The sequence below is a fragment of the Dendropsophus ebraccatus genome, chromosome 4 (genome assembly GCF_027789765.1).
Source record: "Dendropsophus ebraccatus isolate aDenEbr1 chromosome 4, aDenEbr1.pat, whole genome shotgun sequence".
Taxonomy (NCBI): domain Eukaryota; kingdom Metazoa; phylum Chordata; class Amphibia; order Anura; family Hylidae; genus Dendropsophus; species Dendropsophus ebraccatus.
In genome coordinates this window covers 82,169,846-82,187,510 of record NC_091457.1, presented here as the reverse complement: position 1 = coordinate 82,187,510, position 17,665 = coordinate 82,169,846, and the positions used below count along the sequence as shown (strand labels likewise).

Genomic DNA, 17,665 nt, shown 5'->3' with positions numbered 1-17,665 from the left:
GCTCCAAATTAAACTGTTTTTTTTTTTTTTTTAGGCAGACTATGCCACATTGGATAATAGATTGAAAGGAAAACTTTAATTTAATACCAGATAATACTTTAATAATGAAGGACAACCCTGAAACACACCAAAGATAATGAATATTGGCAGAAAGACAACAGAGGAAATTATTGTTGGCGAAATTGGATGTATGTAGGTCCAAATACAGAACCCTGCTCTCTACTCTTTTGAGTAGAATTATTGAACAGGCACAACTCTGGCACCATGAATAACATGCCCAATAGCCTACAACTACACTATATTCAGGGTCATTAGGGAAACCCATGCTAAGAAAGACATGTAGAATGTGAAAAGTGTAGTACCCTGTATGTTAATATGCATGCTGCTTTGTTCAAGATCCAGTATGTTCTTCAGGCTTTGCAGATTTCCTTAACATGTGTCACTTGGTAAGTAGAATAAAGGAAAATAACATTAGGAGATGGAGTTTGCCATTAAACTGCTAAAGTGGATACAAATGCGTCACGAGATAACAGCCATTGGCTTTGACAGTGTAGAAACCATTTATTTCAACATGATGAAATCTTTATGCAATAATCTATCTCGTTTTGGATCTAGTACAGTATATGGGAAGTCTAAAGACAAATGTCCTGACAACCATCAGTTCAATAAGTTCAGTGTTTGTGAGTCTATATCCATCCTTAATAGCCTCATCCTTCACTATGGAAGTTCCCAACTTAAAGTCTAACTGCACTTAAAATATAAAATTATTTTGTGAGTGAAGTTAACTTTAATATCTTACACCCTCTATGACAGATTTGCAGGGGTACAAGTAACTGAGACATAAAGGGCTGTTTGGTAAGGTCCTCATGCTGTAGAGTTTCTTTAGCTACCCCAGCCCATCTGGGACATGTGGCAACACTAAAATATTTTCTCTGACCAAATGCATGAAATCCTTGATTTAAAAAAAAACAAACTAGTAACACTAGGGTGACATAACCCATCAAACAGTTCATTGTATCTCAGATTTCTGGATATGGAATGAGGGTCAGGTAGGGATATTAGGCCGGCTTTACATGGCAGTATTTAGCTCAGTATTTTGTATCAGTATTTGTAAGTCAATTAGAAGCAGGAACCTTTATTTGGAAAAAAACAACAAAAAAACTTAATAGAACAATTTGTTCCTCTTCTGCATTTTTGGACTCACTCCTGATTTTGATTGTTTGATGTACAAATACAGAGAAAATTATTGAGGTGTGAAATCAGCTGATACAAAATTGCATCCGTATTGCCTCTACATCCCTCCGTTGCGTATTCATTCGTTGTATTTGTCTGCAATTATGGACAAACTTATGGAACGTGTGAATGTAGCCTAAGTGTAAGAAGCTTTCTCACCCAGGACAATAGCTAGAAGAGGCATGTACCTTGATTGCTTGGTTTAAGGGGTGCATCATCCAATAATTCATCATTTGCTGAGTAATATATTACGGGGCTTGCACATGAAACTAAGTTTTTCACCTGGGCAAGGGAAATCCTAGCTATCAGATTGCAAAAGAAGACTGGTGTTAGACATTATTTCTTGCAGAGATCTGTTCTGATTTTAGCAACATAAACCTAACCAAAAGAAAAATAAAGAGAACCTATGACCGAGTTCTTTTCCCAGCTTTCCCAGCGAGGCCACACACTGTTGCATTAGGAGCACTCCTAGCACAGACCAGAAAGGCCCCTACTAATGCATGCTATCATACACACTGATCCTTTTTTGTCCCAGTCTGCTGGACAGTCCCAAGAAAAATGTAACTGTTGACAAGTATGTATAAGTTCTCATCTCATGTAAAAGAAGGCCCGAGGCACCTGTTACTTACTACCAACATAGTAAAATAAAAGCTGAAGTAGATCCAGGTGACAGATTCGCTTTTCATTATAAAATATTCCATCTGCTGTATTCTATATATATATCATCATCTATATTACAATATTATAGATATTCATTTAGTAAACTGCGTTTGTCAAACTATTTTTTTTTCTGAAGACACAATTGCATATTCTTATAACACCTTCTATGTCACAAGAGTGCACAGACCACTGAGAAGTAATATTTTGTAGACCCTAAAGCACCAAAAAGAAGCCAGACCGCCTTTTTGCAGACATAGATACCCTTGCAGAGAAGCGCAAGGTGATGACGATGCATGAAATGCATTGATGCAAGCTTTGCAGTGATATGAAGCATGTACCTTTAAACACAGTGCCTTCCATCATCAGTAACTGGTTTGCTGAGTAATTGATACAATCGTCCTCTGCAAAGGAAGGGGTTAATGTCCTCTAATTACTTCTGACAGGCTTACAATGTGTTTAAGTGGAATCTTATTACATTTTATTTGCAATGTGGATGTATCCTTAATGTGTTATTTCACAATCCCAGCTTTGCATTGCTGCCTTCTTGTCAAATACTGATTGGTAATCTTATTAACATGAACCCATTAAGGATTCCTTTGCTGTATTTCTCTAAAAGTGTTTCGGTTCAATGCACACAACATGCTGACTGGAAACGCACTGCTTGCAGCCACGAGCCGTGTCTGGATTTAGGGGCGGAGGTCTCAGATCTGTATTAAAATTAAGCACACGTACACACAAATCTGACAGACAAACTGTTTTAGGTTCGGTAATCGGTACAACAAAGTAAAAACAAACTGTGTGCATGTGTGTATATGATCAGTGTGTTCAGCCTTGAGCAGGAATAGTCCAAACAATGTTCTCATTGTCTTTCCCACAAAAAATCTTGTAAGCACTGGTATCTCCAGCAGGGATCCATTAATACAAAGAATGCAGAATCGGAAGCTGTCAAGGACTGGTGTACCATTTTATAGACTAATTGAGGTTGCAAATTAAACAGAGTCTGGAGCAGTTGAGGCCTGATCTTCAAGAAACTGTATACTGCAATCTTCAGATAAACATTTTTTTTTTTACTTTCCCTTTTTCTTGTTTCCATGGCGATGTGATAGCCAGTGTAGAAAGTTCCCAGTGCTCACAGACCTATGTGAAACCAGAAAAAAAAATGACTTGTTATTAAAGATGAAAAGCCTCAAATACAAGTGAATATTTCATAGGTAACAATGTCAATAGATTCATTTATCAGCACCAGGTGTGGGTGAATTGAATCCCGGCTACATTCAATTTAAGCCTTGGTGAGAGGTATGAGGTTACATTCTTGTTATAAGAAGATTATCTTTTTCAGTGGAGAGAAGGGTATGAACCCCTCAATGCCAAGTCTCAAGAAATTCATTCTGTTTCAGAAAAGATAGCAAGCAACAATGAAGGAGTCCTGAGGAGAACAAAGACTAGAAGTGAAAGGAAAGATGGTGTCAGCTATAACATCTCACCAGATGTTTATGCTCATAATCAATCCTTGCTGGTTAGCTTGGTTATAAGCAGGTTGAACCTCAGACCCCATGCATCTTCTGTTGGTACACAAGGGGACACCACTGACTCTGATAGTCTAAACTGATAGAACTTACCCCTTATTCCATACTCAGTGACCAAAACTATAGAAAGGCAGCCATATTCCCAAGTCCATTGGTTGTGCAGTGGTTTTTGGGCCCTGTATCATTGTTCTACTTAGGTATGCCAAAAAGCAGATATGAATGCAACACCATCAAGCCTAATGTCAGTTTTGGCTGTGAGGTCAACCCTCCTGCTTACATTAGCTGATTCATACAAATTCTCTTACCAGCCCCACCTTTAAGGGGTACTACAGCGGGGGGGGGGGGGGGGGGGGGGCACTTTTCCGCTGGGACCAGGGAGGAGGTGGCTGAGGGAAAAGAAGTCCACTCACCTCCCCAGTTCCAGCGGCGGGTCCCACACCTCGGCACTCCAGTCCCTGGTTCCCGGCCACTTCCTGGTGTCTGACGCGGGCCCTAGACGATACATCTCAGGTCCACGTCAGCCAGTCGGTGACAGAGGCGGGATCTGAGCGGACTTGAAACGGCTTCAGCCTCCTTCACTGACTGGCTGAGCGGACCTGAGACGTCACGTCTCGGGCCCGCATCAGACAACAGGAAGCGCCGCGTTGCGGGACCCGCCGCTGGAGCCGGGGAGGTGAGTGGACGTCTTTTCCCTCGTCCACTTCCTCCCCGGTCCCAGCGAAAAAGTGCCCCCCTGCTTGAGTATCCCCTTTAATAGTATTATTATTTTTTCATAGTCCTGGTTTGGGCTTCAGGCATAGATTCTCCTACCAATATAGACTTCAGGCATAGATTTTCCTACCCATATAGTTTAACATATATAGTCTGAACAGAAACATCTCTAGATGGAATAGGTCTTCTGCTTTGACTGGGAGCACAGATGAGCGCAACTTGAGCATGTTCAAGTGCAATAGTTCTGCATTTTAATACCAGTGGCTGAGGAAGTGTGATGCAGCCATAGGGATTCCTTGAACATGTGGGCCGAGCCATAGGATTTAACCTTGTTTTGCTAGACTCCCTAGAGGTGCATCCAACTTCTTCAGCCACTAGTATTCAAAGAAGGAATGATCAGACTCGAGCAGGTTCAAATTGCACTCATTTCTAGCAAGGAGCTCTATTAATCCCTTTCCAAAGAAGAGAAAAAAGGAAGAAAAGGGATATCGCTGCTCAATGCATCAAAAGTTAGAAAGAAGAGCAGTTGCCTTATTCTTCTTCCTCTATAGCTTTACCTAAAGGAAGAAGGGCATAGCTTGGGGAGGACCAGGGTCAGGCTGAGTGCTAACAAGCCACTCCTTTATAGTATGGGCTGTTCTGAGACACTTTATGGGCAATGCTTGACCATATACCAGTCTGTCTGACAGCCACATTTAATAAAACTGCACCTCATGAGATAAGTAACAGCCCAAGTCTAAGAACCGGGTTGTTACATCTCTTACCTTTTGTCATAAACCTGTGGAACATATGGCCTAAAAACTACAATTTTACAGGTGAAACGAGTAAAGGTCCATTGTGACACTCATCTGGAAGAAGCCCAGTAATGGCAGATGCTTCATCAAGATTGCTTAGATTTTATAGTAATTTTTGCTATAAGTATATATAACAAAGCATTAGGCAAGAAACCTTTGTCTGTTGCTCAGAGGCCTGTGTTCACCCCTGTATCATATACCGATCAGTAATAAAGAATCACTCTTCTGATTGATGTATAGAGTTGCATTCCTAAATATACTGACCTTTTTACCGTAACTAATATATCATTAAGGATTTAAGTTCTACTGTGGTGAGAACAGACTTGAATGAAGTCTTGCAGGCATAAAATCGATGACACATTTCCTTTTAACACTATGGCTGGTGTCTCAAGTGTGCACAGTTAGGGGTCTATTGTTGAAGAACATTAGGTAGAAATAAAACCACCATTGAATAAAACCCTTAAGTAAAAGCTTATAAACTGTTATGTCAGCTACTGTAGAGAAAAAGGCAAAGTAGTATTAGTCAGATAAATATGTGCAATTCAAGTAATTTTACACAATATGTGCAGCACTCAGGGAGGAAATACGACATAGCTACCCAGGATTCAGGTAGCAAAAGAGTTGGAAAGAGGGATGAAAACAGTATTTAAATACCCCAGTATTTAAGGGGATGGGAGATAGCTGGCACACCAGTGCTTAGAGTAATGGACTGTTTGGAAGACTATTTGACCCATGTTGAGTTGTTCAGTTTAAGGCTATCGTCGGCCGTCGTTTTGATGGCAAGAGATGTCCGCCTTTTGACAATTCTGCCATCATGATCATAATTACCAAAAGATGGCTGTACAAATAATAATTAAAAAAAGGCTGTCATTTAGCTGATGTGTGAACATAGCCTAAATGTCACTTTTTGAGAAAGTAAATATGGAAATAAAGAAAATGTTTGACTTAAAGCATAAAATAAAGTCTTTCTAGACAAGATAGTGGTTTCTTATGGCTGCAATAATTTTGCCACTGGCCAGACGGGGTTGCAAGGTCTAACCAATTCTCAAAGATATCACTCTTGCTTTCTACAAAGATTGTATTAGTTAAGAGCCAAATGCAAAGAAATGAAAAGAACAATATGAGATGTTGAGCATGGAACTGGACAGGCGAAAAGCATAGACACCAGGAACAGATGAGGACAAGAAGCAAAGACACAAAAAATGGATCAAAAGCTGGAACCTGAAAGAGAGACACCAGAGCAGAGAAGGAACAAGGACATCGAAACAAGGCAAGAATGTTGTTACAGGACTAGTCAGGGCTCTGTGTGCAAACAGAACTGTAAAACAACAAATATCAAGCAGCAACTAGTAATGAGCAAATCCCGATGTTCATTTCGGATCCTGGACACAAGTTCAAATACATTTGAAAATGATTGTTATAACCATTCCGATCATCAAATTGTTTGTGATCGGCTAACACGAACAATAAGCGTCATGTTCGTAAAAACATAGGAACATTTACAGACATGTTCGCTCATCACAAGTCATAACCAGAAGATAATTTAGAAAAGCAGCTTGAAAGAGAATGAACAGATTACAAGAGCTGAATGACACCAGAAGTGAAGCTATCTTGCTAGACCTTGGTGACCTCACACGTAGGCTTGATTAAACAGCGGAAAAAGCTAGGTTTGATCGAACTTGAACCTAGCCGGACATTCCGCATTTGATTCCTGATGCTTTACCAGTCTGTGCGGAAGGAGGAGACATTCCGGAAACCGCCTGGAATTCCGGGATTCAGACTAGGTAATAGGCTGTATCCCGGAATTAAAGGCAGTCCCCGGGATGTCTCCTCCTTCTGCACGGATCGGGAAGGCATCAGCAATTAAATGCGGAAGGCCCGGCTAGGTTCGAGTTTGATCGAACCTAGCTTTTTCAGCTGTTTGATCAAGCCTACTCACAAGAAGCAACCAGCAGAAAGTTTACATTGCAGTTAAATGTGTCTATGGTTTTATGCCCAAAGAGGAGTGAGCCATTGCTTTGATGCTGTAGCAGAGTGCTGCTGAGAGACTCTTTTACGAGTGCTAAAGATGACCACATCATAAAATAGATCTGATCTTGACCTTTAAAAAATTTAAATGTACAGGTTAAGATGCAAGTGTTTTGCTACCTTACCACACTGTGTACTGTGTACTGTACATGATGCACACTACACAGGTAGAAGACTGGAGGCCAGGTTACTGTGGTAACCTACCAGAGGAATGCTGGGAACCTCAGGCCACCAGTCACCCACCACATAGCAGTATGCATACATTAAATGGTGAAATGGTGGGGATCTCAGCACCCAACACTCACGCTCATGGCATCTGACATTTAACATTCACATTTGATATAGGAAAGTCATATCTACATTTGTTCCCTTACAACCTGGTACATACACGGCAACAATAAAAGAAACCTACGCCTCTACAAAATGACACCATTATTTCAGTACCACATCTGTACAAACATTTCTCACTGCGACCATTTACATCTTAGCTATCAGCTACTTATATGGGTAACTGTGCTCACACACAATTGTATAATGGTACGCTGGAACAATGACACTTATTTATTCTATTTTTTTTTCTTTTTTTTCCAGTCATCAACAAGCGCATTAAGAGCCACTGAAGAGCGCTCTACATCATGCATGGATGTGTCAGTACTTGAAAATAATTGCTAAGTGGCAAAGTGCGCAACAAATTTAGGAAAAATATTACTGTCTCTCCACAGAGTGGTAGTTCACTTGCTTGAGCTGTCTGCCTAAAAGCCTGTATTGTAAGCCGCTTGCAATGTTATATTAGTTGTCGAATAATGGCTAATGAATTCATATTTTTGATTAAAGAATTACATTTCTCAACCAGTAGGGAACAATGTAAGTAAATGTGATGTTTGTCATAAAGCTAATTTCTGATTTTGTACATGATTTGTAATGTAAATGTATAACAAAACTGTAATGTTTACTAATGTAGCAAAATAATAAATAAATAAAATACTGAAGTGTTTCATGCTGATCTTTCATTTTATTAGAGTTCATTAGGATTTTAAAGCTATTGGCTTTGGCTGCTGTTGGCAAATGATTGGCTGCTGTTGGCAAATGACACCAGTTTTTGTTTATACAAAAAAGAAAAAGTAACAGCATACAGGCGATTTAAAGTGCAAAAAGCAAAAAGTGCTTTATTACCTCATGGCACATACACAACAGCGACGTTTCGACCTACATGGTCTTTCTCAAGCTAGTGCAAAATGGCAAACGACAGAGTATATATATCATTGATAACCAATCGTAGTAATACAGCCAACTATGAGGTATCCACCCCTTCATACTTTATTAACCCCGGGTACCACGAACAATATAGGGGTGGGACTATGCGCTGTGCCTGCTTATGCAGGTGAAGATCTTTAGCTGGCCGCAGGGGACTTTTATGTGATTTACTACTTTATGATCTTTATCAACAGGCTGCAGTATGGCTAACTATGTGTTAGGCAAGTCCGCTCGGATCGGGAGGTGCTGTGCTGTAAATGTTCAACTCCGTGATCTAAACCTCATATTTGCTACATTTTTTACATCTTTTAGTCTTTGGATGGACTGAACTGCTGATAATGAAATCCCATGGACAATGTAAAGATGTTTTGATATTGTTTTTGCCTCTTTTTTATTGCTCCCTCCCTCTCCTTTGCCGTGGAAAGTGTCCGTGCTGTCATGGCAACGGTCACATGACCGAGGTTGTGTCAGCTGGTTGCTCTACGATTGGATTGATCGCACGCATGCACACTAGCACCGGGAAGACGCTGATGCAGTTGCGCGTGTGTCCCGAACGGAGCTGGTGTACATAAGATCTGGTAATGATTCTCTTGCTGTTATATATGTGTTGAATTGGGTTTTTATACACTTTTGCACTCAATGGGTGAATATGGGTTAATAAAGTATGAAGGAGTGGATACCTCATAGTTGGCTGTATTACTACGATTGGTTATCAATGATATATATACTCTGTCATTTGCCATTTTGCACTAGCTTGACAAAGACCATGTAGGTCGAAACGTCGCTGTTATGTATGTGCCATGAGGTAATAAAGCACTTTTTGCTTCTTGCACTTTAAATCGCCTGGATGCTGTTACTTTTTCTTTTTTTTATGGACATTGGTTCTGTTGGACTACGGAACTTGTAACTTTGCATCATTCAATTATGAATTTTTTTTCTTATTATTGTTTCGAGTTTTATATGTTAAACCGATTGGAGTGCTGTGGGAATTTTGAACTTTTTGACCAGTTTTTGTTTTACACAGATTGATAAATCTGGGCTATTGTTTCCTATAATATCAGTTATAGAGCCACATATGATTGTAGGAATGATGCCAGTAGAAGATGAATTGCGCAGGGTTTGAAGATGAGTTGTGCAGGGGCGTAGACAGGACTCTGTTAAACAAATCAGACCACAGGAATAATAGCAGCAAAAGGTGAGTTCTGCAGCTGTAGAGCTTGAACACTGTGTAATCACGCAGATTATGGGAAATATAATGGCAGCAGATGATGGCTTGTAATATAGTATGGTAAGAATCAAATGATAGAAATTATGTCAACAGAACAAGCTGAGTTGTGAGCATTGGAGACTGGACACAGTGAAACAAATCAGAGCATATTGTGGGAATGATAATGGCAGCAGGGCAGGAGAGGAGTATACTGATGTATTGGGAGTCATCAGCCTGTCACTTTGGAGGGTTATGTTAGTTAGCAGAATACTACACGTAATGGCACATTGTTATGAATTTAAAAAAAAAATTAAATACACTTAGTTTTGTAAAGTGATCAATAACCCGACAGTAACATTCGAGGTGCACTCCATTTGTAGTTTTCCAGCTGGGCACAATCTTAGGAATCGGACAGCATTTCTAAAAGTCTGGTACAAGTGACTGGAGCGGCAAAGGGTAGGGTGATGCTGTTCAAAAGTCAGTGAGGGAACAGTGTGCACCCAAATGAGTTTTGGGCAATTTTATTTTGGAGAGAATCCCCATAGTACCCCTTAATTATAATGTAATATTCTCATAAGGAAGTGGGCGGTGGAAGCCCGATAAATGCTATAATACTGCATGTTCTTTGAAAGTAAGCCGTAGAAAAGGAACCTACAATTTGCTATGTGGTCATCCTAGACTATAAAATTACTTAAGCTAAATTAACTACATAGAAGAGGGAGAATAAAACTGCTGTGCAGGCTTGTGTAGTGCATTATATTGTCTGGTAATGTATAACCCTATTTACATAATATGTTGTCGAACACAAGTGCTCAGACTGACTGACGGCAGCGGCTTTTGAAGCAAGCCTGGCAGGAAGATAAATGTATTTTACCGGAGACTGGAGCGGAATATCTTTGATGGAAGGTACTTGGCTAATGTCTGTGGCATTTCTCCTATACAGCTATATAGTAAAAATTCAATTTATATTAATGAATCTGCACAAGAGCCACTTACACTCTCACCAGTTGTCTTGTACTTCTTTTGATGTCAGAACTTCTTAAATTTACTCCGTAGTTCAAACATCAAAAGAATACAGATCAGCACTAAAATGCCTTCAAAGGGCTCCTAAATAAACACAGGCTTCGAGGTTTTAGCAATAAGCAAAATAAGAACATCCTCCAGGGTGCCTAGAGACTTGAAGCTCTTTTATTTACAATGCAACGACCATTTATACTGATAGATATTTTAATCCTATAGTTAACCCTATAAGGTCTTTAGAAAGCTCAATTCTCCACCTACATCTTTACCACAACATTTTATGCTAAGAATTTTTTCATTTACATAAATCTTTCAAGCTAACCTTAGTTTTTGTCAGTTAGGGTTTGGGTGTTCGATCAATTAAATGAATTGAATTCTCTACATTTTGTGTGAGAAAAGACGAGGCCCATTACTTCCATTATGAGGCCATCTTCTCATGTGACACAGAGAGAAGAGAGGACCACACTGAGACACAGAGACAAGAGAGGACCACACTGAGACACAGAGACAAGAGAGGACCACGCTGACTCATTCTTATGATAATGATTGGTCGCCTCTTAACATTCAGACCCATACCAATCAAAAATTTTAAGATGTCTCTCTGACAAGTCAAAAAAAATTATTTTGTAGTATCTTTTTATTTCCCAAGCTGGAGAATTAAACTCTCTAATATTAAAGGGGTTATCCCAAGATTAAAAATTATTCCCTAACCACAAGATAAGGAATCTCTAGCTCAAATGTATCTGGACCTCCACCAATCACGAGAACAAAGGTTAAATGTCCCCAAAGTAGCTTTTAAAATAGTCTTTATTAGATATTGTTTTACCATTTAGCTGCTACTCAGAGGAAGATATGCATGCATGCTACAGTGCCAGAGCAAAAGGTTTATCTTATTTTTCCTCTGAGTAATGGCTAGATGATAGGAAATTTTTAATGAAGACTATTTAGGAGATGGCTTCATTTTGCCTTCAGGAAACAAATGAACAATACATAAAAAGGGGCAAAGGTGTCCTTAACTTTAATTAAGTCTTCAAAGTAACAGTGTTTTCTCTCCTCTACTGATGATAAGCTAGTTGCAATCAGTCTACTATGCTTTCACAGATGGCACTTTCCATGGTGTAACAATAGAGTTTTATTTCCTACCTGGAAAGATACAGTATGTGCCTGGCTCCCTGTTCAGGAAATTACACTGTGCACTCAAACACAACATTACTTGTTACTGAACACGTCTGGAGGTTATGAGAAAGGCAATACCATATAAAATAATGAAGGGACTTGTAAACGTTTCATATGCTGATCTTATAGGGTCATGAATACTAATCGCTTTGAAACACCAGTCAAATAATACGTTTATTTAACAGCTGACGTACAGACTGAAGTAAATGGAAAATGGCCAATGCCTGTATGAAATATGCAGATGAAATAGATAACTAAAGTAATCTGGGGCTCAATAGGTACTTCAAATCCTGTATTAAAAGGGGAACTAACAGCAAGTTAGAAGACTCTAACCTGCTGTTATGTTCCCATAGGACACAGCGGATGAAGGTAATTTTCTTACCCTAATCTTCAGCGTCTATTCAATAACTCTTCTGTTTAATTCATGAGTGAATTAGGCTATTTGGTGCACAAAGGGCAAGACTTCCACACTCATGGCACTGATTTTTCCCATCCCTCCTCATGTATATTGAGGCGGTGGTCTGATGGTGGTAGTGATGTCACTCCAGCACTCATCATTGCAGAGCATCGGATGAATATTCATAAGGTTGGGTGGGCCAGCAGAGGTAGCCCCACCCCCATTGCACCAAACCCCCTAATTTACATAAACAGAAGATTTAGTGTAAACAGTGCTGAGGGTAATTGTGAGAAATGTACCTTAACTCTCGATGTCCTGTGCGATATGGGAATGTAACAGCAGGCTAGAGACTTTTAACCTGCTGTTAGTTTGTTAGTTTAAGAGTTGTATAAAACTGCACAGAATGTGTCAGTAAGATTTTGCACAGATAACTGGCAGCAATCTATAATAAGTCATAAGATTAAATTTCCTACCACATCTGTATCACTGCAGCCCAATCCATAAAAGCAAAGAAAATGAATGGCACTGTATGCAAATTGCCCCCAACTAGTCATGTGGACAAACACCTGTGATTACAGCTCAGGACATGACTAAAGCCCCTATTACACTGGGCGATGTACAGAGCAAGTAAGTGCCGACCTATTACCGATCGTCAGAACGTCCGGGCAGCCTATAGGAGACAGCGACAGTCTGCTGCCACCGCTCCTCTTACACAAAGCGACAGCAGCAGATTGTTAACAGGCTGATCATTGCTGTTTCAGCCTGTTGAAAGATAACGATCGTGCATGTAATCTGATCGTTGTCTACTATTACACGAAACGATTATCGTCCGTAACTCTTCTGAATTAGTTGCAGAAGATTTGCATACAGAGTGCATTTCTTATAAAACTCATTGTTAACACTTGTATGAATTGAGCTATGGTCATGCAGACATGGTAGGAGATCTTATCTTATGATCCAATATGGATTGCTGCTTGTTACAAGCGCTAAATCTTGCCTACAGAGTCCCTAAATTTCAATTCAATGGAGTCAATGAGCCAGTTGATGAATTGTTTTTCTAATCTTTGACAACCACTTTAAAGGACAAGTGCCATGAAAAACTTTTTCCCAGTAATTGAAGCACATTACAAAGTTATATAACTCTGTAATATGCTTCAATCACCTATCTGCCTCCCTTCCCTGTCTTTTCCCCCCTCCACCCCCCACCAGGAAGTGTCCTGAGTCACACAGACCTGATTACTTTCGTCACCGTCACCAAGCTCTTCTCTCAGCTCCTTCTCCTGTTACACTAGCCTCCCCCCTCCCCTGCCTTGTCAGGTGACAGGCTTGCTCACCTCCGATTGGCTGAACAACTGCAAGCCATCACTTGTCACATCTCACTTGCTTATCTTCCCTCAGACTGACTCTGGCACATAGGCAGCTCCCCCCTCCCCTCATACCCTCTCTCCCCCCTCCCCTCATACTCTCTCTCCTGCTGCCGTGGACTCAGTGAAGGAGTCATGTCACTAGAGAAGATAAGCTGAGCAAGCAGAGTCACCTGACAAGGAGGGGAGGGGAGGCTGGTGTAACAGGACCTAGAGCAGCCCTCCTGCTAATGACTCATCCTCACAAGAAGGAGCTGCCTGGTGACGGTGACGATAGTAATCAGGTCTGTGTGAGTCAGGACACTTCCTGGTGGGGGGTGGAGGGGGGAAAAGACAGGGAAGGGAGGCAGATAGGTGATTGAAGCATATTACAGAGTTATATAACTTTGTAATGTGCTTCAATTACTGGGAAAAAGTTTTTCATGGCACTTGTCCTTTAAGATTTGTAAGATTATTGGAAACCGTAAAGAGTAATATAATGACAGAAATTAGACAGTGAAGTCTATAGCATCTGTAGTGCACCACGTAGTTGAGTATAGCTGGTACTTCTGAGCATGAAAAAGTTTAAGAAATACTGTTATTGAATACTGTAGATTCTATCATTTAATTTTAAGTAAATATGCCACTGTATTTCAGAGGATCTGCCCTTCTAGGCTCCTTATGGGACTTGATGGTAAGAGTCAAGAATTTGGCCTTATTCACTTATTCAGTTTTTTCCCCAGTTTGCATAAAGATCCACTTTTTTACTGTCAGGAATCTGCAGTAGCCTTGTCTGAACTGGGCCTGGTGTTTGGCTTTGTGTGCCACACCCGATTGCTTCTCAGCTTCCGGACATGCAGGAGTTAAGCTGAGAAGCTTCTGGGCTTGATTTTACACCTGTCTGGTCTCTGTGATTGACTGGTTTCTCTGCCTGTCTGCAGCCTGGAGAATCAGAGCGCCGGTCCAATGAGGATCCGGACCGGGCTCTTGCTCAGTATAAAGCAAAGCAAAGGCAGAGTTCCAGTGCTGGTTAATTAGGTTCACTCCTGGTCCCAGCTCCCCTTGTCCTACTCCTGCGAACCCCGTCCTATTCCTTTTCTGCCTGACGTACCCGTGTTCTGACCTCCGCCTGACTTTTGACTATCCCGTTGTGTTGCTAATTTTGTACTTCGTTGTCCGTGTGGTTTGACCTGGCTTGTTCCATTACTCTTTATTGTGTTTGTCTGTTTGTACTGTTCTGTGTGTTCACTTACGTAGCGTGGGTAACGTCTTTGTGGTTGTCTGCAACCGCCTAGGGTCGACTGAGTTAAGTAGGCAGGTGACAGTGGGTGGGTTCAGATCTAGGGCCCACTGTCTCTTGTCTTGTCTACACCTGCCAGTCCTGACATTTACTCTGTAATTGCATCCAGGTGCATCCGTATACACATCCGCATCTCCATAAAATGTTCAACTGGTAAAAAATTTGACTAGTTTGATTTGATCCGCGTTTTTCACAGATGTCATAGATCCCATAGACTTCTATTGGCTAATCCGGACCGTGACATGACCTGTTTTTCCCCGTCACAGATCGCCTTGTGGATCGTGGCACAGATCGTCTGAGTAGCCTATCCTATTGTGTACAGTAATCCCCATGATATGCATCAATCCTGCACATTACAGATTGAGGCTATCCATTATATAAAGATGGAAAGTACCACTTTTGCCAATGGTCTGTGGCTAATATGGCAGACTAGATCTGTTTACAAGAGCCTAATTCTATTTAATGAAGATGAACTGGATTACCAGAGAAAGTCTATGGATGAAAATGGCACTGGTTAAAAAAAAATATATAAAAGTAGGCATAACCCATTAAAGTGTGTAGCAATGTTTATAGTATCTGCTGGTTCTGCTGGTATCCTAAGGCCAAATATGAATAATTCCTTCAAGAAAATATCAGGCCAAAATCCCATTGGTCCAATTTACATAAAATGCTTGGTAATAACTGTATTGTCACTCACATATTATATTATTAATCTGGAATTACAAATGAATGGAAAGAAATAATTAGTTTTGTGTTACATGATGATAGTTTGATTTTTCTTCATTTTTATTGTCCATTCGGATTATAATGTCTAATTTTGCCTTAAAAAGAGATTAATTTCTTCATGATTATATTATACATAGCAATAAATGGCAAATCATTTCCTTTAATCATTCTCAGTCTCATTGTGACAAATTACATACAACAGTGTGGGTAGCAGTAGAAATAATTTTAGCTCCTTAATGTAAAGGCTGATTTTAACTAACACCTATACAGATGCATGATCCTGCCTGCTCTGGAGGCTCATAGGGATCTGAGTAAAGGCCCTATTGCATGGAGCAATTATCGTTCAAAAATTTGCTATATCGATCGAAAATGATCTGTCTGTGCGATAAAGCCCAATGATCAAACAATGAATGAAAAAGCATATTGTGGGGGTTGTCCTGAAGAATGATTAGCGAGCATAAAAGGGTGTAAAAACGATGGTTTATAACAGTAATCGATGAATGAAATAAACTCAAAATCGTTCGCTACAAAACCGTTTATACTATCGATCAATGGTTATAGTGAATCTTTAAACGATAATTGCTATGTGTAATAGGGCCTTACATGTGTTCTTTGCTTATCAAGATGAGGGTTGGCTAGAGATGAGACCCCCTGGAACTTGGTTGTCTAAGAACAAACACATAGAGCTGGCCCTGGCTTTTTTAAAATTAATTTTATTTATTTTAAGTTTAAAGGGTCCCTCAATGATACGCTCATCACAGGGATCCTATTGCTGTTGAGTCCCCAACAATCAACTCTAATCAGTGGGGGAAGCAAGTGTTCATTTTCTCTGCAGTGCCCACATAGGCAAAAAGATACAATGTGAACAGTATTAGGACTATGTTCCTATAACGTCTTTTCAAAATAACAACTATTATTTATAATGGCTTCCGTAAGTAATGATCACGGTCATTATCAACAGCACAGCACTGATCAGTATTATCAGAATGCAGAATGCCAGTGGGACTGCAAGGAGAAAGGTAAAAGACTTCAGATGATCGCAGCATTTAAGGGGTTAATGACAGGCTCCAGCGTAACTGGTGCAGGCTGTCGTTAATGCTAAGGGCCCCCATCTGCTATGAAGTGCACTCTGCTCCTGAAAGTGCTTCATAGCAGGATATGCAACCTGGAACTTACCTGTATGCCCAGTGTTGTCTGAAGACAGACGGCCAGGGCATACAGGTACGTCAAGGGTCGTCTTAAAGTGTCACTGTCGCAATAACTTTTAAAACCTAAATCAACAGTAGATGTAAAATAAAGCAAGTTTGCAATTTACATTCATTATTTTTATTTTTAGTTATTAAAAACATGGCACGGCAGTTATGTGATTGACAGACACATTGAGCCGTGACACTCTGTACTGGTCAGACTTCATGGGGGACATTTATTAAGTCCGACGTTTTTTACGCCGGACTTAAAAATGTCCCCGCATCTCCGGCGCTACAGAGATTTATGTAGAGGCGGACTGCCTCTACATAAATCCCGTGTGCTCTAGTGCGCACAGCCGAAAACCTACGACAGCTGAAGGCTGGAGTAGGTTTTCGGCGTATCTTTAAGTGAAAAAAATGCTGAATCGTCCCCCGTTCCGCCCCCTCCACACCCCCTCCCCGCCCCCCTGGTGTACCCGGCGGAAAGAACCGGTTTGCGAATATTTTATTTGCAAAACAGACGATTTGCTGATAAAATATTCGCAAATCGGCTCTTTCCGCCGAACAAAAAAGATACGCCACATGATACATGTCCCCCCATGTGTGTGCGCAAGACTAGAAATCTGTCTTCAGGAGACTGGACCTGGATTTCTTGTAAGTATAGCTTTGTTTTACAGCATGATAACAACAAAAAATAATGAACAGATATTGCAAACTTGCCTCATATCACATTTACTGTTGATTTAGATTTTGAAAGTTATAATGACAGTGACACTTTAAGAAACAAAATCAAATTTGAATTGTATTATTTTCTCGGGAAGACGGTAGCCCAATTATAGAACTATCTAGAAAGTCTGGCCTATTAATAATGATTTACTATTAGAATTTCCTGAGCTTATTGTAAATTGTCAGTGTGTCTGAGTTTCCTGCTGTGAAATGAAGCTATCTGTAATAATCTTACCTCTTATCAGCGGAGTTAATGCTGGTTAAACAAGTGCAGAGTATAATTGTGGTTACATTGCTGAGTGTTTTATTGCGCTTTGCTTTTCCCTATGCAGTCATTATCTTTTGCTTGGTTTCAGCTGAAGTTTAGTGGTCTGGAT

At 40.3% G+C, this 17,665-nt stretch overlaps 1 protein-coding gene across 1 annotated transcript in view; it reads right to left on the bottom strand.

The window, feature by feature from the left end:
- Positions 1–1,160: 1,160 nt before the first annotated feature.
- The window catches only part of CDH13 (cadherin 13), a 579,181-nt gene continuing 562,676 nt past the window's right edge, over positions 1,161–17,665 (bottom strand). Inside the window, exon 14 of the mRNA XM_069966164.1 lies at positions 1,161–3,030. Within this exon, the coding sequence (XP_069822265.1) occupies positions 3,023–3,030 (8 nt within the window). The 3' untranslated portion in view covers positions 1,161–3,022. The remainder of the gene's footprint in view (positions 3,031–17,665) is intronic.